The sequence below is a fragment of the Macroventuria anomochaeta genome, assembly GCF_010093625.1.
Source record: "Macroventuria anomochaeta strain CBS 525.71 unplaced genomic scaffold BU25scaffold_6, whole genome shotgun sequence".
Taxonomy (NCBI): Eukaryota; Fungi; Ascomycota; class Dothideomycetes; order Pleosporales; family Didymellaceae; genus Macroventuria; species Macroventuria anomochaeta.
In genome coordinates this window covers 207156-230592 of record NW_022985367.1, presented here as the reverse complement: position 1 = coordinate 230592, position 23437 = coordinate 207156, and the positions used below count along the sequence as shown (strand labels likewise).

General features: G+C 53.3%; 8 protein-coding genes across 8 annotated transcripts; 3 read left to right on the top strand and 5 right to left on the bottom strand.

Annotated features, from left to right (window-relative positions):
• Window positions 1-434: 434 nt before the first annotated feature.
• Window positions 435-3261, bottom strand: BU25DRAFT_244165 (uncharacterized protein). Its single transcript, XM_033701560.1, has one exon. The coding sequence runs from the start codon at window positions 3095-3097 to the stop codon at window positions 512-514; it is 2586 nt and encodes an 861-aa protein (XP_033564831.1). The 5' UTR covers window positions 3098-3261; the 3' UTR covers window positions 435-511.
• Window positions 3262-3601: 340 nt separating this feature from the next.
• On the top strand, window positions 3602-8387 carry BU25DRAFT_244183 (uncharacterized protein). Its single transcript, XM_033701561.1, has 5 exons — window positions 3602-4182; window positions 4383-4499; window positions 4582-5056; window positions 5104-6766; window positions 6862-8387. Exons 1-5 carry the CDS (start codon window positions 3717-3719, stop codon window positions 8284-8286), a joined length of 4146 nt encoding a protein of 1381 aa, XP_033564830.1. The 5' UTR covers window positions 3602-3716; the 3' UTR covers window positions 8287-8387.
• On the bottom strand, window positions 8140-10079 carry BU25DRAFT_407922 (WD40 repeat-like protein). The gene has a single exon (XM_033705679.1). The coding sequence runs from the start codon at window positions 10054-10056 to the stop codon at window positions 8488-8490; it is 1569 nt and encodes a 522-aa protein (XP_033564829.1). The 5' UTR covers window positions 10057-10079; the 3' UTR covers window positions 8140-8487.
• A 163-nt stretch (window positions 10080-10242) lies between these two features.
• BU25DRAFT_407921 (uncharacterized protein) lies at window positions 10243-15300 on the top strand. The gene is made up of 4 exons (XM_033705678.1): window positions 10243-10444; window positions 10568-10708; window positions 10816-13939; window positions 13988-15300. The coding sequence occupies exons 1-4, from the start codon at window positions 10389-10391 to the stop codon at window positions 15008-15010; spliced, it is 4344 nt and encodes a 1447-aa protein (XP_033564828.1). The 5' UTR covers window positions 10243-10388; the 3' UTR covers window positions 15011-15300.
• Window positions 15301-15305: 5 nt separating this feature from the next.
• On the bottom strand, window positions 15306-17388 carry BU25DRAFT_244127 (glycoside hydrolase family 5 protein). Its single transcript, XM_033701556.1, has 3 exons — window positions 16719-17388; window positions 16580-16670; window positions 15306-16532 (listed from the first exon to the last, which is right to left on the bottom strand). The coding sequence occupies exons 1-3, from the start codon at window positions 16936-16938 to the stop codon at window positions 15443-15445; spliced, it is 1401 nt and encodes a 466-aa protein (XP_033564827.1). The 5' UTR covers window positions 16939-17388; the 3' UTR covers window positions 15306-15442.
• Window positions 17389-17953: 565 nt separating this feature from the next.
• Window positions 17954-18673, bottom strand: BU25DRAFT_361630 (uncharacterized protein). The gene is made up of 2 exons (XM_033703704.1): window positions 18254-18673; window positions 17954-18189 (listed from the first exon to the last, which is right to left on the bottom strand). The coding sequence occupies exons 1-2, from the start codon at window positions 18438-18440 to the stop codon at window positions 18068-18070; spliced, it is 309 nt and encodes a 102-aa protein (XP_033564826.1). The 5' UTR covers window positions 18441-18673; the 3' UTR covers window positions 17954-18067.
• Window positions 18674-18706: 33 nt separating this feature from the next.
• Window positions 18707-20663, top strand: BU25DRAFT_244104 (EXS-domain-containing protein). Its single transcript, XM_033701555.1, has 3 exons — window positions 18707-19062; window positions 19152-20219; window positions 20277-20663. The coding sequence occupies exons 1-3, from the start codon at window positions 18972-18974 to the stop codon at window positions 20369-20371; spliced, it is 1254 nt and encodes a 417-aa protein (XP_033564825.1). The 5' UTR covers window positions 18707-18971; the 3' UTR covers window positions 20372-20663.
• BU25DRAFT_334303 (uncharacterized protein) lies at window positions 20537-21188 on the bottom strand (the record flags this gene model as incomplete). Its single annotated transcript, XM_033702526.1, has 2 exons — window positions 20537-20910; window positions 20978-21188. 2 exons carry the CDS (start codon window positions 21186-21188, stop codon window positions 20537-20539), a joined length of 585 nt encoding a protein of 194 aa, XP_033564824.1.
• Between the last annotated feature and the right edge of the window lie 2249 nt (window positions 21189-23437).

Genomic DNA, 23437 nt, shown 5'->3' with positions numbered 1-23437 from the left:
AGAAGTGAGCTCGAAACGTGGTGGCTGACACCGTGGAGACACTCACCTATCAGCCCAAGTATTTCGTTCACGTTGGGGAAGGCTGAGACGATGTTTGCCGTAACACATGCACGCTCTGAGACAAGGCTTGCTATCTCCTTCACATGTACAAGCCCTCCACTGCTCATCGTAATGCATGTACACTCATGGATTCACAATTTTACGGTGAACGACGCAGCACACTACTGCACGCTTTCCCGTTGCAGGCTACTAGCTAGCGAGGCCAGCAAGTACGTCGCGCATACCGCATGTTTAGCTGTGAGGCAAGCGTGCCGAGAAAGTACTGAGGCCACATTGCGAGACCACTTTGGTTGCTGAGGGGCTTCGCTTGCGGTAACTATGAAGGACTGTAGGGAAAGTTTTTGTCAGACAGAGTGACAGGCGTCCAGGTGTGGCGCGCGCTACTGTCAGCCGCACTTCAGCCTTATGAGCGGCTGACCAATGCTGGCAACATTTCGCGGACCCAACCCCCCTATAGCAGCGTGTGAACGTGCACCGATGTGCAGAGTTGTTTGCATGTGGCAAGTTTTGGAAGTGTGTGAGAGCATTGCTGCTGACATCTGCTTATGATAATATGTATATTCGAGGCACAGCTCGCTGCGCTGGCTTGTATCCAGTCTGGAGGCCATCTATACCCAACTAGCCTGATGAGAAACCTATGATACAATGGAACCGCTTGACCATCATTGCTGTGTGAAAGTTTGAGAGCTGGAAACAAGCTTATCGACCATCGCAGTACCCGGGGGCCTTGTGTTTGCCTCCTGCAACCCAGCTCTGGATCGTGAGGGATGTGGTGTAGACCATAGCGATCAAGCCCACGACGCACATGAGAATGTCTAGTGTTCGCGCAATTGTTGTCCTGGCAACTGCGCGATAGTGAAGCATGGGCTATGGAGAGATTAGGAATCGCAGTTTGTGAGGGAGAGAACCAGAGTGTGTAACTTACGGGGTAGATGAAGACCAGCGGGATACAGGCAAAACTACCCACAAGACTGACGAACTTGTCGAGATCGCCCGCACCCGCCCATGCGATGCAAGCGCAGAGCACGACCATGAAGAAGCGGAAGAAGTTCTTCTTCCACTTGATGAGTGGGTTATACTTGCCCGTCCTACTGAACAATTGCTGGCTGGTAATCTCAATGGCCGGGTAGATCTGCAGCGGTGTCGAGAGCAAGATCGCAAGCGAGTAGATGAACTGAACAGAGTTGACAAATCTGTTGTCCTGCGGCATGTTGAGCAGAACAACAGTCTTGGTCTTAGAACCAAAGGCAGCATATGACAGGGCTCCGGCACTGACGAAAACGATGGTGATGATGATCATGACGCCTCCGAGAACCTTGGGGAACTTCTTGGGATCCTTCATACTGCTCTGGATCGGAATGACCAGGCCAATGCCTTCGAATGTGAAGATTGCTGTGCCGATGAAGAGTGTCCAGTCCTTGGGGTTGAAGTTCGCAATGTCGGAGATGCCGCCCTGATGGACAATGGTGAACAAATCGTAGTAATACAGGTAGACAAGACCCAGAAGGATGAAAGCGTCCGCAATGAGCGCGAGCTTCTGGATGTTGTTGATGTTGCGGTAGAGCGAAAGGGGCAGGAAGACGACCATCTGCATCAAGATCATGTACTTGATATCGATGAAAGTTGCGCAATTTGTGACAGCCAAGACAAATGCTTGGAGGTTTTCAGACACGAAGACGATGTAGGCAGACGAGAAGCCTATCTGCGAAACGACGAGAGAGAAGTTGATCAGGTTGCGCATCCACCTTCCGTAGAGATGGAGGCCCATGTCACCAAACGAACTCTCCACGGCAAGACGTGTGTCGACGAGCAGTACGAAGCAGAAGTACGACAAGCCTGCGACAGCAAGAAGCACTACGTTTGAAAAGGCCATGCCACCGTTGAGGAACGCCCTGGGCAGGAAGAGGACACCAGTACCGACGAATGACTTGAGAAGCAGCATGGCAGCACCTGTTGGTGTGCCCTTGCCCTCAGGCTTTGGCTTCCTCTTCCGCCGTTTACCAGGTGTAGCGGGTAACAGACCACTTGACTCGCCGTATTCGCCTTCCTCTTCAGAGTGTTCGCCTGAGTCCAAGGCATCGGAGGAAAAGTACTCGTCCGGCCCCAGTACCTCATCATCGTCTTCAAGCGACTCACCAGCGAAGTGGCCGTAGAGGGTCAAGAACTCGAGGAAATTACTCGTGAAGGGCTGAGACCGTTGCTGGGCAGGTTCACCAATGGTACCGTAGCCAGAGGGACCGGGCGCAGGTGACGGGCTGGGTGCGTTCTTACGCAGGTACTGCCGACGGAAACCTCCTGGCTGTCGAATAGACGATGCGCTGATGTCGTTATCGTCCTTGGGGCGAGAAGCGTGGAAGCTCTTGCTGCGAGCCATTTTCCCTCGCTCTTCCGCAGCCTGCTGCTCGCTCCACCTGTATATCTGCCGTGTAATGTCGCCGCCCTGCAGCTGCAGACTGTTGAACTCATCGTCGTCGTCGTCGTCACCTCTTCTGCTTTGTGACTCGTCGTCGCCGCCAAATCCACGGGTTGACCTGCTAGGTGACCCATACCGTCCCACCAAGTGCCGGCGCACAATTTCGGGGTCTTCGTAGGGTACGGGAGAGCGACCTCGACCATCATAGGAGCCGAAGTTGCTTGGAGGTCCGCGACCAGAACCAGCAGCGTTGACTGCGGGCGACTGCGGCGTGGCAGACGGGGGAGCGAATCTTGGAGGACTCTTGCCGAAAGACTCCTTCAGCGCTGAAGACAAGGCTGATGTGCCTGGGCCTGGCAGCGACGACTTCTGCTCAGCGCGTCCGGCCAACGGTGTCTGTATAGGCACTGGGGAGACTTCTTCGAGCTGCGCGGGCGTCGGTATCTGTCCAACTGCGGGCGTACGAGACTGGACAGAAGAGGGCACGGGCGAGCCTAATCTTGCGGTCGGTTCTGCGCGTGGGACTGACTGCGAGACCGACGGCGAGGGAGAGCTCCGGCCGGAGTCCCTTGACGAGGAAGGGACGGCCAGAGGCTTCGACAGCTCTGGAGGGTCCTTCGCCATGACAGCTGCTTCTATCACGTCTGCCGCGTGCTGTCGAACTCTCTGCTCAGCTTCTTATCAGAGTTCGATTATTCGCGTGTAACGTCGGCGATAGAAATCTGCACGGCAGAGGTTAAATGGAAATTGTTTGGCGGACCTAAGAGCTGCACAAACGTACCGAGAGGCTCTTCTATAGCACTCAAGACAGTTGCACAAGCAGCGAGTGAGTAGAGATGGGATGAAAGCAGATACGAAGCTGGTCAAGGAATGTGCCCCAGTGCCCTGGTCTGAGGTCATTGGATACCAGGGCGCGGTGTGGGGCGTGCGTGGGATTCCACATGCGCCCAGGTCACCTGCATCCTGCATCCTTGCAGTGGTCAAGAAACGTCGCAGCGGCGGATCGTGCTAAGCCGCCAGAGAGAGCCCCAGTTGTACTTGACCGGAGTCGGTGACTTGCGCGCATCGTCATCGCTAAACGCGCGAGTTTCAACAGCTGTGGCCTGCCTGTGACCATCGTCCCCATGCCTCCCTCACCGGACTCAAACTTTTACAAGCATCAACGGGCCGATAGGCGGCCTACGCATCTACGACCGGCACCCTGAGCCACGATTTGAGCCGCAGTGACATCGTCAACTGGATTATGACAGATGTCAGTGACGGACAGACAAGGCGTATGCCGCCGCGGTCTCACTCCAATTTCGCAGCAAGAACAGCGACTGATGCTTCTGCACGGCTGCATCGACGCTCATTTGCACAAAACTCACCTCCACCCACTGAGAGGACTCCACTGCTGGATGGCACCGCCGAGGACTCGACTGCTCAAGGGGAAGATCATGGTGTCGAATGGTTAAGGAGCTGGTTCTGCAACGCCGTCCACCTACCACGGTCAAAGTCGAATTCGAGCACCCACGATGGCAATCGCCGAGCTACTAGCGAGGAGGTTTCGAAACCGAGGCCAGGCGCATTCCCTCGACCTGTGGGGGGGACCGAGAAGCTAGGTACCTTCGCTGGTGTTTTTGTGCCTGTCACACTCAATGTGTTGAGTATCTTGATGTTTTTGCGATTTGGCTTCATCTTGGGACAGGCAGGCGTAGTAGGCATGATGGGTAAGTTTTCTCCGTGTGGCATTGCCAGGAGAGCTCTCAGTCGTTGCTCGTCCCGGAGGCTAGGCGGTGTTGAGGTGTAGAAGTAAAGGTAACGTCGAAGACTGTGTGGTCTACTGGACCGTCGAGCACGGGCGGCGACGAGAGGCTCACCGGGCGAACTACAGCTTCCCTTCCAAGCTGCGAAATACTGACAGCTGTAGGCATGCTTGTGGCTGGCTATGCCATCAATCTTCTCACCACCATGTCCATTTCTGCAATCGCTACCAATGGCACTGTAAGAGGTGGAGGAGCATACTATCTGATTTCCCGCAGTCTCGGTCAGTTATTCCCCATAACGCACAATATGCTAGCCTTGTAGACGGCAGTAATTCTGTTGCACGATGCTAACTCGACCTGCAGGTCCTGAGTTCGGTGGATCTATTGGCATTGTGTTCTATCTTGGACTTGTGTTCAACACCAGTCTAAACGCCGTCGGGCTGATCGACTGCTCCATTGAGAACTTCGGCAGTCGTACCGGGTCCATGTCTCAGTGGATGCCTCAGAGCTACTGGTGGCAGTTCCTCTGGGCAACAGTGGTGCTCCTGTTATGCACAATTATCTGCTTGGCGGGCAGTGGGCTATTTGCACGCTGCAGCAATGGCTTACTGGTTGTATTGTTGGTTGCCATCATCAGCATACCCGTCTCAACGGTGTTCAAAGACCCCTATGTGGACGACAAGCACGGCATCGTTTTCACTGCCTTCAATTTTGACACACTACGCGAGAACATGATGCCCCGCTTCACCAAAGGTGCCGCTGGTAGTGTGACTAAGCACCGCGAAAGCTTCCAGGACTTATTTGGCATCCTCTTTCCTGCAACAGGAGGGATCTTGGCGTAAGTCTTCCCTGTATACCTATGGTACATATGCTGAATATCTCTAGTGGGGCCAGCATGTCTGGAGATCTTAAGCATCCCTCGAAAGCCATCCCAAAGGGAACCTTGTATGGACTAGGATTGACATTCATTCTGTACACCATAGTAATTGTCGCCATGGCAGCTTCAATCGGACGGGAATCCCTGTACAACAACACCAATGTCATACAGCTCACCAACTTGTCTGGCGTTGTCATCCTGCTCGGAGAATACGCAACCTCACTATTCTCGGTCCTCATGGGCGTCATAGGCTCCGCCAAACTACTTCAAGCGCTTGCGCGCGACCATCTGGTACCCGGATTGTCCATCTTCGGTCAGGGCACCAAAACGAAAGACGAACCGATTTACGCAATCATCTTCACATACGTCCTTGCGCAGCTCACTATGTTTGCGGACATCAACCAGATCGCCTCTTTCATCACGATGACATATCTTATGACCTTCCTCGTCACCAACCTCGCCTGTTTCTTACTGAAGATAGGTTCAGCTCCGAACTTCAGACCTTCCTTTCATTTTTTCAACTGGCAAACGGCCGCAGTAGGCACAATAGTGTGTGGGGCAACTATGTTCTTCGTGGATGGTTTCTACGCCTCCGGTTGTGTCGCGTTACTGCTGGCCGTGTTCATCCTCATTCACTACACGACACCTCCAAAGCCATGGGGTGACGTCAGCCAGGGCCTCATCTACCACCAAGTTCGAAAGTACCTCCTTCGCCTCCGGCAGGAACATGTCAAGTTTTGGAGACCGCAGATCCTCCTGTTGGTGAACGATCCACGGCGTCAGTACAAGCTCATCCAGTTTTGCAACTCACTCAAGAAAGGTGGTTTGTTCGTACTTGGGCACGTCATCGTATCTCAGGATTTCGGCGCAGCTGTACCTGAGGCGAGGCGACAGCAGTCACTGTGGACTAAGTACATCGACTTCTCGAAGATCAAAGCCTTCGTTAACGTCGCCATCTCGCCCGCGGTGGAATGGGGGGCTCGTAACCTTGTTCTCAGTGCAGGCTTGGGTGGTATGAGACCGAACATTGTGGTCATGGGCTCTTACAATCTTACTGAGCTCAGAGATTCGCAGCCTAGCCTAGGGATTCCATCACCCCAGCCGTCACGACCATCGAGCAAATCTACGAACCATTCGATCTCTCGCAAGGCGATACAAGCAGCAGCTAGACGCAAGCAATCGGACAAACTCAATGGGATTCTGCCCACTGACACTATCAGACCTGAGGGTTCGGTGGGAATTCAGAGCTACGTTACCACGATCGAAGATCTTGTGCTCAGGTTACAGATGAATGTTGCTATTGCGAAAGGCTTCAAGGACTTGGAAGTACCACCCGCTCGACCGCCAATCATGAAGCGCGCGCTTAGTCAATGGGGTCTTGCCGACGTTGAGGTCGATGAGTCAACGAAGACATACATCGACCTTTGGCCAATTCAGATGTCAGCAGAGGTCGCAACTGCAGGCGACGATCACAGTCGTAAGAACGTCTTGACCACTAATTTTGACACGTACACCCTCATCCTCCAATTGGGGTGTATCCTGCACACTGTCCCATCCTGGAAGCGATCGTATAAGCTGAGGATATGCGTATTCGTCGAATATGAGGCAGACGTTGACGAAGAGCGAGGACGAGTCACTACGCTGTTACGCAACCTGCGAATCGAAGCAGAAGTAAGTCCGCACATTGGAAATGCTGTATCTTACACGCTGCCCTTCATTTTGTTTTTCCCTAGCGATGAACATTCGCTGACACACCGGCTTGTTAGATTGTTGTGCTTTGGCTAGCAAGCGGCGACTTACGTATGTACGAGGTCATTGTCAACGGACAAGATGAAGGCGACTTCGAACAGGCAGCCAAAGACGTTGATTTCTCCCTGGAAGATGAGCGTTGGTGGCAAGACATCAAAAGACTGCGTCAACCAAACTCTATGAGCGCAAGTCAAGAGCTCGCACAGACCACAGATCTCCTCGAAGCCGTCTATCAATGGCCGATGGCCTCTTTCCAACATGGCAGACGTGACACAAAACCGAAACGGTTCGCCGCATTACAGAAGATGCTCCGGTCGGCCAATAGTAGGCAATCTGTTGACGACATCAGAGAGACTGGTCCCAACGTTGGTATGCGCAGTCAGACATTGTCCGCTGATCTTCTGCTTGGAGATGACAGTGACTCTAATACGGCTGCCAGCGATGACGATGAGGTCGATGACGAAGCTGTGGTCACGGAGAGCGAGGCAGGCGTAAGTGGCAGCAACTTTGACGAATACGATCTTGACGCCTCGGAGGACGAGAGCGACTTCTCAGACGCCCATAGACCACGCTCACTCGGAAGGCCGAAGACTACGCCATCAGGAGTGGGAATACCTTTCTTCTCTAAGAAACTCGATCTTCGCAAAGCTATTTGGAAAGGTTCACCTAAAGACGCTTCACCAAGAAACAACCGCCCGACAAGCGACTCCGTCACACCACTCAAGCCGCACCCCAAAGCTGCTGCCTCGGACACTGCTATCCTCCACACCACGCATCGCAACAGAAAAGCCACGAGTGCGGCAAGCAGCACGTCTCAACTCTCCACATCTCAACTCTCTTCCTCATCCCGAGCGCCTCCAATAATCCGAGACCCCGAATCCCTTCCCAAATTCTCTTCAAAGCCCGTCCCCCGAACAGCAATCGCTCAAACAGAAGCCCCCGGACCCTCCATCATGTTCGTCGACACCCCAGCTGCAGTGCGCCACCAAGACCCCCTCGCAACGGCAACACTTCCGCCGGACAGTCCCACACCCTCGCCCTCACAGTTCGTATCCTCCATGCAACACTCCCCCGCACTATCACCCTCGCCTGCCACCCAACACAGCACCCGCGCCACTGCATCACCCGCTTCAGGCTACCCAGCTTCAGGATACCTGACATCTGCATCACCAGCGTCGGGCTTCCCCGCTCAACAGTCGATACCACTGTCATTCAACGACCTGCCGTGCCGCGCGCAGCATCTCATTCTTAATGAGCTTATTAAAAGCCAGAGCGAGGATACGGCGGTGGTGTTTACGACGCTGCCGAGTCCGATGGAGGGCACGTGTAAGAGCGAGAGCGAGAGCGTCAAGTATGTGAGTGATCTGGAGGTGCTGACGGAGGGGTTGGGACCGGTGTTGTTGGTGAGTGGGGGGACTATGACTGTGACTATGAATCTGTAGTCGCTGGAACGAAAACCTGGGCAAGCATGAGTGCTGCTCATAAGAGCTACCACCGGTTTCTTGCAGCGTAGAGTCCTTATTGTGAAGCGCTTTGGACTGGTTGATACGACACGCATGGTGTATAGGGGAAGGTTGAGACCGGCAAATGAAGATGCGGTGTGGTATCATTGTACAGCTTTGTCAACCCTTCCAAGCACTATACTACTCGCTGTCATCGCTCTCGCTCTCACTCTCAACCTCGATCTTCTCGTCTACAATTTCCTCTTCTTCATCCGGCTTGCCAGTCATGGGGTACGCCTTGAGACACGTTATCCGTGTGCCAGTCGAGTATGTGGCTAGCAGTCTTCCGATTTGGTTTGCTGTGAACCCACTACCCTTCTCTGCGTCCGCGCCGCTATTCAGTTCCGAGGCGTCGATGAACCAAAGACGCACTGTGCCGTCGCTGCTTCCGGTGATGACGAGGTATTTCGACTTGTCCGTTGGAGAGTATGACAGAACCTCGAAGTCCTTAATACGTCCTGTGATGCCAGCTGCCGGGCCACCGATCTGGGCGATGAGTTTGCTGGAGGGCATTTCCTCCTTCTTGGGTTCTGCGTTCTCGCTTGGTGCTGTGGCGCTTGTGTCGTAGAGCAGTATACGTCCGTCCTCCGTCGAAACGAGTAGTGTGTTCGGGCCGTCTTCTAATGGAAGATAGTGCATCTGGTGAATCTTCGTTCTCGGTGTAGGCAAGATCTTGGCCTTTGGCTTCGAGTCGATACCAAACACTACAACACCCCTCTCGAATGCAACCGCAAACTCCTCGCCCTCCTTGTCCCAGATCACGCGCCGTCCTTCGCCAGACTGGAAACGCCCCTCACCAACCGAAGCCAGCATATCGCGCGAAAAGTTAAGTACGCCGGCTTTCTTGCCAGTCACCAAGTTCCACAGCCTCATGCACTTCTCGCCCTTGCCCACACTGACCATGAGTTTCATACTGGGGTGCACGGAAAAATCATTGATACCGCTCGGGACCTCGCCCGGCCCTGCGGTGTCTCCGCTCGGTCGGCCCTGGGGTTTAGGAATCGGCGCTTTTATCGTAGATAGTGCGGTCCAATCGCGGGTTCGTGTGATGGCTATTGTGCTGTCTTCTGCGGCGCTAAGGAGTTTCGCGCGCGTGGGGAAGTAGAGCGCTGTGATATTTGAGGAGTGGTGGAGGAGAGAACCTAGTTCTTTGTTCTTAGAATTCTCGGTGATGGCGATTCCTGTTAGGCTGGGGAGTTTGGGGGTTTTCGAGGGTGCTGGTGGTGCTGTTGAGAGGGAGTAGAGGTTGATGCGTTCATCTGTTGCGCCGGTTGCTAATGTGACCTTGTTGGTTTCGTCTGAGAGCGGGGAGAGGGCCAAGCAACGGATGGCGGATGCGTGGGCGTTGAAAAGGAAGGTATCCGTGAAATCGACCTTGGTTTTTTCGGCCTCTGGTGTTGATGCGTCGTGGTTTCCTGTGACGAGGTCTGATGGAATGGCTGCAGCGAATCCATGCAGAACCCTTTCATAAGACCCAGTAATGATTTGGAAGCTGGATGTTCCTGAGACCTCGTCCTTCGGTGTAAGGGCTGATTCTACTGCTGCCTTGCTCTTGCTCAGGACGACCTTCCCGTTGCTTGCACCTGCCTTGCCCTGCACTGCAGTTTTCTTTGTAGCCTGCTTTGTGACCGGTGCACTCTCCTCTTTCCTGCTCTTCAATGACTTCGGCACTCTCGTGCCCTCCAAATTCTCGTTCTTTCTTTTGGCCATTATAAGTCCTGATGTCATGCGTGTTGTTGCTGTGCAGACGTTTCGCAGCCCAGAAACTGTGAGAAAAACAGCGGCAGAATCGATGGTGGGCTAGCCGCATGCAGCGTTAGTGCAAAGCTTATCTGGGCAAGTGAGGGCGGTGACGAAGAGACGCGCGCGGAGAACTGGCAAGTCCAAACTCGTTTCCCTCAACCTCGCGGAAGCCCCCCCATCAGTGCAGCGGTATTGTCAACCACATTTTCATCAACGAACGCGCTCTACAACCCCCATAATCCATCACATTGGCGACACTCGTGAACAACGGATGTCGGCCACCGTTCGGCGGTCCTCATATGTCCCTCGACGGTCATCGTGATGCATTACTTAGGGAGAAGCGAAACGAGAGCGTGTAAGTACCACGCACTGATATTGTCGCATTATGGTTCATTCGATTCTATGAGTCGATGCGACACTGAAAAATCGCTCGTTTTGTTTTATTATCGTGTTGTGGTGCTGATATTGCGGTGCATAGGACGTGCAATGAGTCCCGCAAGCGCAAGCTGCGTGAGCTTTACAAGCATACGGTCTACCTGGACGTGCCCGACAAGTGGGCCACCAATACCCAACTGGACCAACTTGAGGGTCGATTCTTAGATGAAAATGACATCGAAAGGTAGGTTTTCTTCTTCTTCTTTATCTTGTATCATCTTTCGCAAAGTTGTTTTTACAACTTGATGATGTTGTTGTCGTTCCATTCCACTGACATTGCTTGCCCTGCAGAGGTCGACGCTTCAACGATGCAACGCTCCCATTCCCCTTCTCTGGACAGCAACCACCTTTGCCGTCGACACTACCCTTTGCGCATCCTGGAAAGCCTGCATTATCCTCGTTTGCAAATTCATCGCCATCTCCCATCACTGGCGCCAGCCTAGAAGAGCAACTACGCGCAGCATCTGCCTCACCGTCGGTTGTCACGCAACCACTGCCACCTCCAGATGTACTAACGCACAGCGACGAGAGCCGTTCCTCGAGGCTGTCTTCGATCGCTCCCCCTGCAGGCATCCCACCGCCCTCTAGGCTGTCTGTTGCAGAAGAGCGAGAGCCCGGCAAGGCCTCCACCGCGGCGCAGCGCATCGCCGAAGCGTCGGCTGTCCAGGATGTCGGAGTAGGTGTAGTTGACCAAGAAGGATGTTCTGTCGATCCAAAGTCCGTTGCCGATCCTGCTGTGGAGGATGCATTGAATGCTAGTGTGTTAGAAGAGAAGTGTAGGGCACCTCAAGTTGTTCACCTTCCACCGAAGGAGGTCCAGGAAGCACGGCTGCAAGAGACGGAGCGGAAGTTGAAGAACGCCGTGAACAAGGAGCGGACGGAGGAGGAGCGACTTGCGATACCACAGACCAACGGCTCGGCGGATGTGGTCTCTTCACCCTCTTCCACAGTCGGACCATATTCACAGGCAACGCCGCATGCGCCGCACCACTCTCCCGATACCAGCCCCGATACTGAAGCTTTCCATGATCCTACCCACCCTCTTGTGTCTAACGACGACATCCTGGATCCTGCGGCACAGCAAGTGAAGGAGGATCATGAGCGTGCTTTGCAAAAACATATGAAGGAAGCTCGAGAACGCGCACGCGGACCCGATTCACCAACTTCAGACGTCGAAAAGCAGATCGAAGATGAGCAGGCAATACGCTTAGCGCGAGACGGAAAGAGTCGTCTTAGCGAATCGACGGGCAACACAGGTCAATCGATGACACAAGAAGCTGAGCAGGTCACCAGTGAAAGTGCTGTCGCGCATGGAGCGCGGGATCAACCTGAGCTTGCTGCGGACTCGCTTCCTACGCCAACCACGACTGCTCCTGAGCCATCTATTGTGGACCGCGAAAGTACAGAGAACGTTGTTGGGCGCCTCAAGGAGAATCCGATTGCGGACCATCCTACACCTCCTGCAGATGTCGACCTTGACATGGCTGAAGCGCCGGCATTAGTTCAACAGGAGACCACGTCTACGCAGACCTCACCGCGCCGTGAACGCATGACAACTCGAGTGTCATCAGGAGCCATTCGACAGAAGTCGGTCTCAGAGATCATCAGCGAGCATGCAGCGCACAAAGCAGTCCTGACTCCCCAGTCGAGCACCTTGTCTAGTCCGCAGCGCCCCCGACAGCAGGACCGAAAGTCTATGGAGGTCTCAACAGTGGTCTTCGCAAAGAAGAACCCCATCAAGTCCCACAAAGCGATGCAAACTTACGATCAAGACTACGCATCGTTGCAGGGGGCGTCCGAGGACTCGAGCCGTGACTACCTGGAAGGCTTGTTTAAGTTCCAAGCTCACCACCCACCACGATCTGTACCTTTGCAGGAACTCGTGACGTCTGCTCGAAAGACGCTTTCTACTGCCGGCACACTTGCCATGATCCGCGAGAATCAAGATTACAAGATACTTAAGAGGGTCTATCAGCTCCAAAACGCGAATCGATGGTCTTTGCGGCAGCTGCAGAAGTCTGCTGAGCCAGAGCGTCCTTTCACACACCAGGATCAGCTGCTTCTAGAGATGAAGTGGATGCAGACAGATTTTAGTGAGGAAAGGAAGTGGAAGCGTGCTCTTGCAGCAACTTTTGCCGACTGGTGCGCTGAGTATGTTCACAGCAACTCGGAGGAGCGTATAGCCCTTCGGGCCAAGGTCAGCATTCCCAAGTCGACATCGGTAACGACTGCCGACGACGACATGCACGATGCTCCTACACCCGATCTTGTGCCCTCTGGCGCACACGAAACCGAGAGTGAATCGTACGCAGATGAAGACGAGCTCCTGACGCCTTTCCATGCCGACCCTCCCGCTGGTGTGTTTTCTCTTGGCTTCAATGATGTCGTCATGAAGATCGATCGCACTCCGGCCAGCGATCACATGTTCCGCGAATTACCGTTCTACGAACCTATGCTCGAGGGTGCTAGCGATGTTACACCTTTTTCGATATCCGAGCCACCCATCTTACCTGTCTCGAAGTTTGTTACTGGTAAATTAGTCTCGCAGATCAAAGGTCCGCCAAAAAAACGCAGCAGATACGACTATGATTCCGAGGATGAGCCTTCTACGCCGCCCAGCCGGGCCGGTACCTCTGCAGAGCACTCGATGCCTTCCACTCCAGGACGAAGGTTGTTCTGCCGGAATGATCTACCTCCTGAGATGACCGATGTTGCACTGTTCAATGCCGAGAACAAGCACGTTCGAGACAGACTACAGGCAGCGCACCAGTTTAGGCCACCCACCGAGTTCAACATGCCTTCAGTAGCTTTCTTTGAGAACAGAACTCCTTCCCAGTGGCTATGGGAAGAAGATCAGAAGCTCCGCGCTCTCGTCAAGGAGTACACCTTCAACTGGTCTCTGGTTGCCCAACAGTTAGCGTTGCCATCCAAGTTCACATCAGGATCCGGTCGCCGTACACCTTGGGAATGTTTCGAGCGTTGGGTGCAACTGGAAGGTCTACCCGCAGAGATGTCCAAGACGCAGTACTTCCGCACATACCAAGGTCGACTGGAGCAGGCCAACAAGGTTGTCTTTGCCCAATACCAAGCTCAGCAACAGCAGCAGCAACAACAGTCTGTCGGACAAACGCCAGGGCAGCCTAGAAGACGCCCCACGACTACACCAATCCGCGTGGAAAGAAGACGAGAGAACCGCCACCTTGCTATCATTGATGGTATGCGCAAGCTCGCTAGGAAGCGGGAGTCAACTGCACATAAACAGGCAGAATCGCAAAAGGCAGCGGCGCTCAGGAAGGCGCACGAGCCTGCGGCGCCAAAGAATAACGTGCACACTCCGCAAGAGTTCAGCAAGCTCAAGTGGGAACGTGAAGAGAAGCTGAAGCAAAGGCAACTGCAACAGGAGATGGCCGTTAGGGTAAGTTCGATAAGAACACTTAATGAGTATGATGCTAAGAAGTCGCAGAACCAGATGGCTGCGCAGCGCCAAGCTCAGATCAACGCACAGAACGGTGTGCCGAACGGTGCACCGCAGATGCAGCGTAACGGCACACCCGGCGGCGTCAACTCCAACATGTCCACACAAATGGCCAATAACCCTTCGCAACAAGCCCAGAGCGCGGCTGCGATGGCGGCACGGGCTCAGCAAGGCCAGCAAGGTATGCAGAACAACCTCGGTAACGCGAATATGGCCGGCATGCCCATGGGAACGCCAGGTGTTCCCCAGGCGCAAATGCAGAGTAACATGCAGAATGGTCAGCGAATGGGACCTCCAGACCAGATGCGTATGGCGATGCAGCGGAACCAGTTCAACAGTCCCAACCAACAGCAACAGTTCCAGTTACAACACCAACAGATCAATATGGCCAGCAACCTTGCCGCTCAGGGCATGAACATGAACAACATGCCCAACGCAAACATGATGGCGCCAATAGGCAACCAAAATCTGAACGGAAACATGAACGCGCCCATGAATGGCATGTCGAACAATGCGGGCTCCCCACGGGTACACCAGGCAACGCCCAACATGCAGCGCCAGAATGTACCCAATGCGAGCGGCCATGTTCCTCAGTACCTGCAACTGCAGAATACGATCAAAATGCAGCATCCGGACTGGACCAATGAGCAGGTTCAGAAGTCGGCTTCTGAACAGCTCCAGCGATACATGGCTAAGCAGCGTGTACAAGCGATGAATGCCGCAGCAGGCTCTCCGGGAATGTCGTCGCCATCGCCGCAAATGGCCAACAACCAGTTCATGCAGCAAAACGGCGGCATGGCTAGCAGCCCGCCTGTCAATGCGGTCCAAAACTACCAGCAACAGCTGGTTCAACAACAACGACTAATGAGCCAACAACGACAAACCTCACAACAGGCCGGCAGCCCGGGCATGAATGGGCGACCACCGAGCAGAAGCGCTACGCCACAAAACCTGCAGCAGATGCAGCAAAGCCCCGGTCTCACGCAAGCCCAGCCCAACCGAACCTCCTGAACAGGCTACAGATGACCTCTGCGAGGCATCTCATACCTTCGATGTTTGTTTTGCACTGTATATATTTTGTAATGTTCTCCTTTCTGCCCTGGATGATGAGCGAGCGTGTATTCAAAAGCCTGTCCAAGCGATGCAAAGCGGTTGCATCTCATGGAGACATGGTAGCACGGTGTTAGCGGCGTTTTAAGGCGCTGGGAGATCGGTATGGGTGGGTAGCGATAGTGCGAGCGATTGTTTGATGGCCAAGAGGCCTGTAGAACTTTGAATATCACGAAATTCTTCGGCACGTATCAAAACCACATGTTTGCCCATTGAAGTTGTCAGTGTGATGATCACACGTCAGTACCTCCACATACCCACGGTCCCTTAGTGGGTTTATATCGAGTAAAATGTCGTATTTTCTACGCTTCGCCATCTTAGTGGTTGGATCATCTACACTACATGCGTAACATTCATCGCCTCCGTCCACGGCTTCCAGAACTCCTCAATGCCCCTCTCATATTGCCAGCCAGTCCAGTCTGGCGCTGTCAAGCCCCAGGTGTCTGCGAAGCCCTGCACCCCAGACCTAATCCTGTAGCTGCCTGCAACACCCCACATCATCCAGCTGATCTTGTTCTCAATCGTGTACTCTTTGAGGCAGTTCTGCAGCGTATCGTTGAACAGCGTTTCGTCTTGAGCTGAGCCAAATTCAGAGATGATAACTGGTGTCTGAGTGACAGCCTTGGGACAGTCGTTGGTGATGTTGCATGCGAGTGGTGCGTCGATGCCGAGCGCGTTCATTCCGTTGCGGTAGAATCCGGCTTTGATGATGTCGCAGGTTCCTGTGTCGACGTCCTCGCTCATCCGGTAGAGATGTAGTTCCCACACCAGCTTGTTCGCCCAGGCATGGTCGGCTAGGTTGAACACGACGGGGTCGCGGCGTGCGGCGTCGCGGATAGCGGTGCATTTGTAGCAAGGAGCCGTGAGGATGTTCTTTCCACTAGTGAGGGCGCTGAGATCCTGGCCGTACTGCATGCCGGACCAGATGATCAGGATGTCAGGGTTTGCGGCGTGGATGGCGTCTGCGCCAGCGGTCATGTTGCCGACAAGTGTGTCCCAGTTGTAGTACAGATTTGTGACGTTCCAGGACTCGCGGAGCTCGTTGCGCAGCGACATGCTGACAATGTTGGGGTGCTGCTTGGCCCAGTTTGCGACGTACGAGATACCACGGCGCCAGTGCGTGGCGTTGAAGTTGAGGTCGTCGAACCACGCATTGCCGTCGATGTGTGAGCAGCACCATTGCGCTTTGCCGACGTGGACGTCGGGCGAGATGAAGATACCTTTTTTCTCAGCGAGGGAGGCGATGTCGGACCAGATTTGGAAGCGCGTGGTTTGAGATGTCCAGCCAGAGTTCTTTGCGATGATTTCATTTGTGACCTTGGTGCCGTTGACGTAGCCTAGAGCGTTGATCAGAGCAACCTCGAGGGGCACGTCCGTCCCGTTCCTGTCGTAGACTTGGTCGATCATCTCAATGGCATAGCCCCTGTGGAAGTCAGCTGAAGGTTCTTCCATACAGCCTGGAGTACGTACATGCGAATGTAGTTCCAGCCAACACTTGCAATGTCGTCGAGGATCTCTTCTGCTGATGCCCATTCAAGGCCTTCTGGGATCATAGTCTCTCCTGTCATGAATGTCAGCAATTGCCCTGCTGAGAGACATCCTCACGTACCTGACATAGGCCAGTTGACCCCAGCCCAAGTAATCTTCTCCCCGCGACTGTCGACAATGTCTCTTCCCTGGGTGCTATACGGGCCGTGGAATGCCGTCCTATTGCTTCGTCTGCTCAAATGCTCTGAGAAGTGAGGCTCCTCAGCAGTTGGCGGCAGGTAACTCGCAGACGCAGTAACGGCTGCGAGTACCGTTGTCAACAGCAGCTTTGGTCCCAGCATTTTGTGTTTTGTCGCTCTTCACGATAGCTGTGCTCCAACGCCTTCGAGGCCAATTGCCTTTTATACTCCCTGCCTGATCCTGCTCCTCCGCATCGTAACCTGCATAGCCCTCCCAAGCTCTTCCAAAGCTATCCCAATTGACGTAGATGTCTGCTGATCATGGCCGGCTGGTCGGGCGATTGCCGTCCGAGTACCAAGCGTCCTACCACTAGAGAAGGGGAGTTACTGGGAAAGGTAGACCGTCCGCTGGTGCACATGTGGGGAAGCGATTTTCCAAGACTCAAAGGCGCTCTCCGCGTGGAGGAGTGCGGAGAAAACGCCGCGCTAGAAGGAACTAAGCCTCAGGAACCGGCATAGCTGCCGAGGTTGAGCAGGGCCTGAAGAATCTTGCTCTTCGGGTTGTTGCTGCGCTGCTGTCTTGGTATGGATCTTGAGGGGGTTAGAAGAGAGTGAGTGCCTGATAAGTTTGCCGTTGTTGGTACTAGTTTTCTAGCATGGCTTCTTCAATTGATGGGCTGTGTCGTAGGCTCCTTCCCAATTTTCGATGTCTGAGAAGCATTTGCGATCTGCAGATCGTACAACGTCAACAAAAATCAAAATGCGTGCAACACAACCTCCGTTCGTAAGCGCTGCGCAAAGTCTTTAAGGTTGCTGACAACTGGAGGTCAATACTGCAGTGCGAAAAGGATCAGCCGATTACGACTCCGCAAAGGTTGTGACGTGTGTTGATTGTCACGATGCGGTCTTGAACAAAACATCCTTGCAATCCTTCAGCTCATGTCACCTCATCCGCGGTATCAACGCTGAATACCCGCCGCCGTGCGTAATGGAGCGTAATATGCAGTTTGAACGTGTTTTACATTTGGTATGTCATCTTTAGCGATAGTTGTCAACGGGTGCCATGCATGCAGTATGTGCACCGAGACTGTCCTTCATGCTCTCAAAACGCCCAATTTCCAAATTGATGCAGCAAATGACCTCGACCGTCTCGCCGGGCGTATATCGCGATACCCCTGTACGTGCGCGCTCAATGGCTGAGACGAGCTGCTTATTTGCCCTTGGGATTGTTGAGCTGCTGCTCGTAGAACTTAGCCGGCCAGACAGGCTGCATGTTGTCAGCAATTGAACTTCACCATGCTCGTTTGGTGCTTGCCTCGCTCTGCTGGGGCGAGTGGTTGCCCTTGAAGTGCTCCGAGTCGGGGCCCTTGTTGCTGCCACCCTCTTTCCTGCCCTCGTTGTCTGATGCTGTACCTGAAGACATTCGTTAGCAATTGATGTTGGGACAGCGGCGAGCGCTGAATTCCACTGTTGGTACCTCGTTGGCTAGCCTGAGCAGGCGCATGTGTGGGGTGGCCTCCACCAGAGGAGAAGCGATTCTCAATGTTCTCGACGCCCTGTGTCTTGTAGGGGTTGGGGAACCAGTATTGGCGCATGTACAGGTAGTAACCGAAGCCGACGGCACCGCCAGCCATGAAGATCTTGGGTACTGAGAGGGGAGACATTGTGTGCTGTGATGTATGGTTGGGGTGTGTCGTTGGGGCGTGTGGTGTGGTGTGAGAGCTCTGGCTCGAATGCTAGGAATGCAATGGTGTGATGAGTAAGGGCAGAATATGAGCTGAGGATGTGGACGTCAGAGTCTTGGAGCTTGGGAGCTGCAGGTGATATTACTCGGTTCCAGGCCAATGGCACCACAGTGGGAGCGCGTCACAGTTCTGTTCGATATGTTCAAATGGTGTCGTCATTATTGCTGATGCCCTAGGCAGAGCTTCAGTGGAGCTATACAAAACGCGTTAGGCCTAGGGGATGCGGCTCTCAACGAGCCACTGTGGCTGACTGTGGCTGCGAATTCAGAAACCATCTCCTGGAATAGCAACTGGACACGCAACCGACTCGACATTCACCCCTTGCGCGAATTGTTGGGAAGAGGAGGAAAGTCACCTCGACGTCAGCGGGTCAGGACAGCTTCATGGTTACACGGCAAGAGCAACTTTGGGAAGCAGCGACCGCAACGGCATTGAGCGCATCCCAACACCATGGACGGTGATCCCGCCGTTGAGCCAGAACTCGATGGCTTCAGCCGCGTGCTGCCATTGCCTTATCGCGTGGCCCTGATCATAGTGCTGGGTATGTCCTCCTATATCTCTGCTGCTATCCGCTACTATTTGGCACCTGTTCTGCCCCCTCTCTTCGTCTCAACTAACATGCGACCACAGGCATCTGGGCATGGGGCCTCAACCTGCACTACCTCTCTTTAATCCGCATCGACGTCCCCTCACTCATTCGCTACCCCTCGCGCTCCTCCCCACACCACCTGCCACACCACCTCTCCTGCTACCGCATTGCAACCTTCCTTTCGATACCCCTCGCCCTTTCTCTGCTCCTATTCTGGACCCTCACAAACGGCAGTCCCGCGGACATCGCAGCATGGGAAATCCTACCAAACCTCTATCTTCTCGTCCTCGTCGTGGGCTTCATCGCTCCGCTCCCTTTCATCTCGCGCGCGGGCCGCAGTAGAACACTGGCTACGTTGAAACGCATAAGCATAGGAGGCATTGCGGAAGCCGCAGACGGGAAGTTCGGCGATATCCTGCTTGCTGATGCGTTGACATCCTATGCAAAAGTCCTCGGCGACCTGTTCGTCTCCCTCTGCATGTTCTTTTCCTCCTCGCACAGCAGCACTGGCCCGCCGAATCGAAACTGCGGCGGCGCCTTCTGGGTGCCGTTCATAATCAGCATACCTTCTTTGATTCGATTGCGGCAGTGCGTCACAGAGTATTTCCGTGTGCAGCGCGCGAACGCGCAGACTGGATCGATGTCGAAAGCTACAGGTTGGGGCGGCGTGCACCTCGCCAACGCGCTGAAATACAGCACTGCGTTTCCGGTCATCATACTGAGCGCCTTGCAGCGCTCTCCCGAGCCAGACAAGTATGGTGTCAGCGAGACAGTACTCTTTAGAATGTGGATGGTCGCCGTGGTAGTGAACTCTGGGTACTCATTCTGGTGGGACGTGATGCGCGATTGGGACTTGACGCTTTTTTCACCAAGGGAAAGAAAAAATCCAGAGTATCCCTTCGGGCTGCGACGGTATCGGTACTTCCATGCTAAGGAGTTCTACTACGCTGCGATCGTCATGGATGGCTTACTGAGATGTACGTGGAGCTTGAAGCTCTCGCCGCATCTGGACCACTTCAACGATCTTGAGGGCGGAATCTTTACAATGGAAGTGCTTGAGGTGTTGAGAAGATGGATGTGGATATTCTTCCGTGCAGAGACGGAGTGGGGTGAGTACATCTACATCCATCCTGCTTTTAAAGAATAAGATTGCTAACAAGCGACAGTGCGTACCCACCGTGGCCCAGCCCCAGACGACATCCTGCTTGGCGACGTGAACTCGAATCGGTACGATGATAGCGAAACAGATCGCTCAGATTAGATACCCATAGACTAGACTTTTTGCCTTCGCAATGATACCCCGTTTGCACGATTCGATTTAGCACGACTGCGGAATCTAAGACGACGCAAATCCAGCACAGCTCGGTATCACCCTGAGTGCCATCGATCTCGACATGAACACCGAGGATACACGGGAGACTCTTAATCAGTCCTCGTGGAACCAAGGATCCTGAACGATATCTCGTGCCGACGCCCTTGCGGTAGGCTCAAGTCTTAGTATACCCCTCACAAGCTCCCCCACTTGTTGTATATCATTCCGACTCAAGTCCTGCTTCCTCTCTTCATCAAGGTGTATGTTCTCCAACCACGTTTGAAGTGTATGGAGAGGCTCTTCGAACGGTGGTGTGGCAATCTCAACGTACCACTTCTCTAGCTCAACTCGTCTCGCGGTGTCCATGACTTGCCACTCTTTCTGCCAGCGGTCTGGCATCCTGTCACCTGTGTGCTCCAGCATTTGGTTGCCAAGCGATGAGATTTGGGATTCGAAGTAAGGGTCGAATGGTGTTGTCACACGATAAGCTCGAAAAGCTGGAAGTGTGCATCAGTCTGCTCGGTAGTGTTGGTCAAATGGTATTGGGGTTTGAACGCACCATACAGCCCATGCTCCACAGGTCCATGCGATTGTCCGCTTTGTCTTTAAAGATCACTTCTGGAGGCCGAAGAGGAACTGGATTGTGAAACTCGTCAGGGGTGTCGTGGCTCATGAACGATTGGCCGAAATCGATGATCTTGACAGGACCAAACAAGGATTCGTAGTCTTTCCGATATATGGTGGGTCTGACAAGATATTGGGGCATGCTGGGCTCGAGTGGAGCTCCGTCAACCCTTCTGACGGAGCCCACATCAGGCTTTCCCAATGTTTGGAAGAACTCTTGCTCTTGCAGGGCTTGTATCGAGGGGATGGTGAAGGCCACATTGCTGGTATGCAGATTTAGCAACGGTGAGCCAGAGAAACCGAAAAAATCGAAGCCGCGACGTACCTCCATGGGCTCGTCCCTAGTCGTGTAGACAGCATATGCCAAGGAGAGTTTTTCTTGCAATACTCTTCGCAACTTTTCTAGAATACCTATATTAATAAGAATAGGCATCGGTAAAATCCGCAACGCTCGGCCCAAGCATCTCCAGTACAAGGCGGTCATGAGTACTGGCAGTCAACGGCGTAATCTACAAGTTTACCGGCTTCATCTACGCAAGCCCTCAGGTATGCCAATTGGAACACCTCCACTTGAAGATGAGCTGCTCTCTTCTCTCACTTCGCGAACAGGCAAGGAGGTCAGCGTCCGTGTTTGTCCCGCCTTTCGCTGTACATTAGGATCGAAAAAGATTCATCGTAAAACTACTCAACCTTTGTGCTCGTCGAAAGTGTCCCCCGTCGCCAGAAAAGTGATCAAAATTATCCAATACATCAGTGATCCGGTAAAGGCGAAGAACACGCTCAATGCGATCGTCGTGGCCACCAAAAAGCCGGACCTAGCCCACTTCACCATCGCCAGGCTTGTGTCAGTAGAACTTCTGCCGATCCATGAACGCTCAAGTGGCTTACATGCTAATTACATGCAGAAACTGGTACACCAAATATTGGCTTGCATGATCCGCACATCCTCCTAGTTGGCGGGGCTCCTCCCCAAAACATGCAACCCCTTCACCTTTACTGTACCCTTTGCTATCTTTGTCGGGAGTTCCAGGTTCATATCGTACAACACTTCATCATCATACATCACCCCAGAGATCTTCAAGCCCTTCTCCTTATCGTCCTCCACCTTTGTCATGAGACGCATCACAGTTTCGTAAACTGCCTTATCATGCAACCCGCGAGGTATTCAGTGTCTTTTTCTGGTCTGCCGAAAAGCGCTTGGTACGAATATCTGAACGGTGCGGTCCGTATAGCAACCAGTGCTTGAATGCGTCTCGGGGAGTCCGGAAGTAGCGCTTGACTGAATCGATGGCCTTGCTCATGTTGCTCTATGGCTTGGGAGCAGCATGGGGGTGGGGGCTTGGTGAGCGGCGGAGTTGGCAGAAACTAGGTCCCTCACGGACTGGAGGTGAAAGTTCGAATTGGATAGCCATTTTGGTGGGGTTGAGGTTTGGCTGGAGGTATTCAGATATTTGGGTGTTTTATGTGGAGGGAGGAGGCAGTCGAAACATAGTTTATACTAGGTGAGGATAATTGTTGTTCGAACCTTGGTTGAGTCTCCCTAAGATGGTGAACCATACCGCACAACCAACCATCGTAGTCAGGGCAATATCATGTTCTTGCAAAGAAATGGTCCAGATGGCGACTCAGAATGTATGAGTACTATTTTTCCAATCACATGAGTGCCTCCAGGCTGATTAGTCGGGTAACTGGAGTTGCCGCAAGTAGAACTGAAGCGTTGAAATGACGAATAATGAGCTCGACATATTAACCAGCCTTATTTCTCGCCAGTGCTCACTGGCACGAGAAACTTTCACAGCAGCCGAGCAGAAACCTGGGTTACGAGAACCTCACAAAACAAAAGGATCCGCACATGGTCGCGAGTAAGACCTTGAAGCTTACCCGAGTCACCAATGTAATTGCACGAACATTGATCAAGGAGAGGAGGAAAGCAAAGAAACCAACACTAGCAGATGGTCGCCACAAGCGGGACTCGAACTTGCAAAAATTGGTAGCTTCTCTTCGATTGAGCGTGTCATCCTTAGTGCAGGGGCCATACTAATCTTCTCTGTATTATTTCAACTGACCATTTGCCCGTAGGCAAAAGAGCGTGCGTTGTTTAACATTATATCCTGATGCACATTGCATGCCGTTGTGGCAGAGGGGACAAACCTGGGACAGAAGGCAGCAGTGATCTTCTGGGCCTGAGCCCTCACCATCCCTTGTACTCTGACTGAACCCGACCTCCTGTATCTACAACTTTGCATTACCAGTGGAGCTACTGCTCCACTCGTCCTCCATAGTCTCAGACTCACATAGGACGTTAAATCAATCAATCAATCAATCAATCAATCAATCAATCAATCAATCAATCAATCAATCAATCAATCAATCAATCAATCAATCAATCAA

Bases quoted from the DNA above. Each gene is read 5' to 3' on its own strand.
- BU25DRAFT_244165 (XM_033701560.1), bottom strand. From the start codon at position 3,097: ATGGCGAAGGACCCTCCAGAGCTGTCGAAGCCTCTGGCCGTCCCTTCC.
- BU25DRAFT_244183 (XM_033701561.1), top strand. From the start codon at position 3,717: ATGACAGATGTCAGTGACGGACAGACAAGGCGTATGCCGCCGCGGTCT. The intron at 5,057-5,103 runs GTAAGTCTTCCC...GAATATCTCTAG, and splicing joins GCAACAGGAGGGATCTTGGC to TGGGGCCAGCATGTCTGGAG. The intron at 6,767-6,861 runs GTAAGTCCGCAC...CCGGCTTGTTAG, and splicing joins ACCTGCGAATCGAAGCAGAA to ATTGTTGTGCTTTGGCTAGC.
- BU25DRAFT_407922 (XM_033705679.1), bottom strand. From the start codon at position 10,056: ATGGCCAAAAGAAAGAACGAGAATTTGGAGGGCACGAGAGTGCCGAAG.
- BU25DRAFT_407921 (XM_033705678.1), top strand. From the start codon at position 10,389: ATGTCCCTCGACGGTCATCGTGATGCATTACTTAGGGAGAAGCGAAAC. The intron at 10,445-10,567 runs GTAAGTACCACG...TGCGGTGCATAG, and splicing joins GAGAAGCGAAACGAGAGCGT to GACGTGCAATGAGTCCCGCA. The intron at 13,940-13,987 runs GTAAGTTCGATA...AAGAAGTCGCAG, and splicing joins AACAGGAGATGGCCGTTAGG to AACCAGATGGCTGCGCAGCG.
- BU25DRAFT_244127 (XM_033701556.1), bottom strand. From the start codon at position 16,938: ATGCTGGGACCAAAGCTGCTGTTGACAACGGTACTCGCAGCCGTTACT. The intron at 16,671-16,718 runs GTACGTGAGGAT...CATTCATGACAG, and splicing joins GGTCAACTGGCCTATGTCAG to GAGAGACTATGATCCCAGAA. The intron at 16,533-16,579 runs GTACGTACTCCA...TGACTTCCACAG, and splicing joins GGCTGGAACTACATTCGCAT to GGGCTATGCCATTGAGATGA.
- BU25DRAFT_361630 (XM_033703704.1), bottom strand. From the start codon at position 18,440: ATGTCTCCCCTCTCAGTACCCAAGATCTTCATGGCTGGCGGTGCCGTC. The intron at 18,190-18,253 runs GTACCAACAGTG...GAATGTCTTCAG, and splicing joins TGCTCAGGCTAGCCAACGAG to GTACAGCATCAGACAACGAG.
- BU25DRAFT_244104 (XM_033701555.1), top strand. From the start codon at position 18,972: ATGGACGGTGATCCCGCCGTTGAGCCAGAACTCGATGGCTTCAGCCGC. The intron at 19,063-19,151 runs GTATGTCCTCCT...ATGCGACCACAG, and splicing joins GGCCCTGATCATAGTGCTGG to GCATCTGGGCATGGGGCCTC. The intron at 20,220-20,276 runs GTGAGTACATCT...AACAAGCGACAG, and splicing joins CCGTGCAGAGACGGAGTGGG to TGCGTACCCACCGTGGCCCA.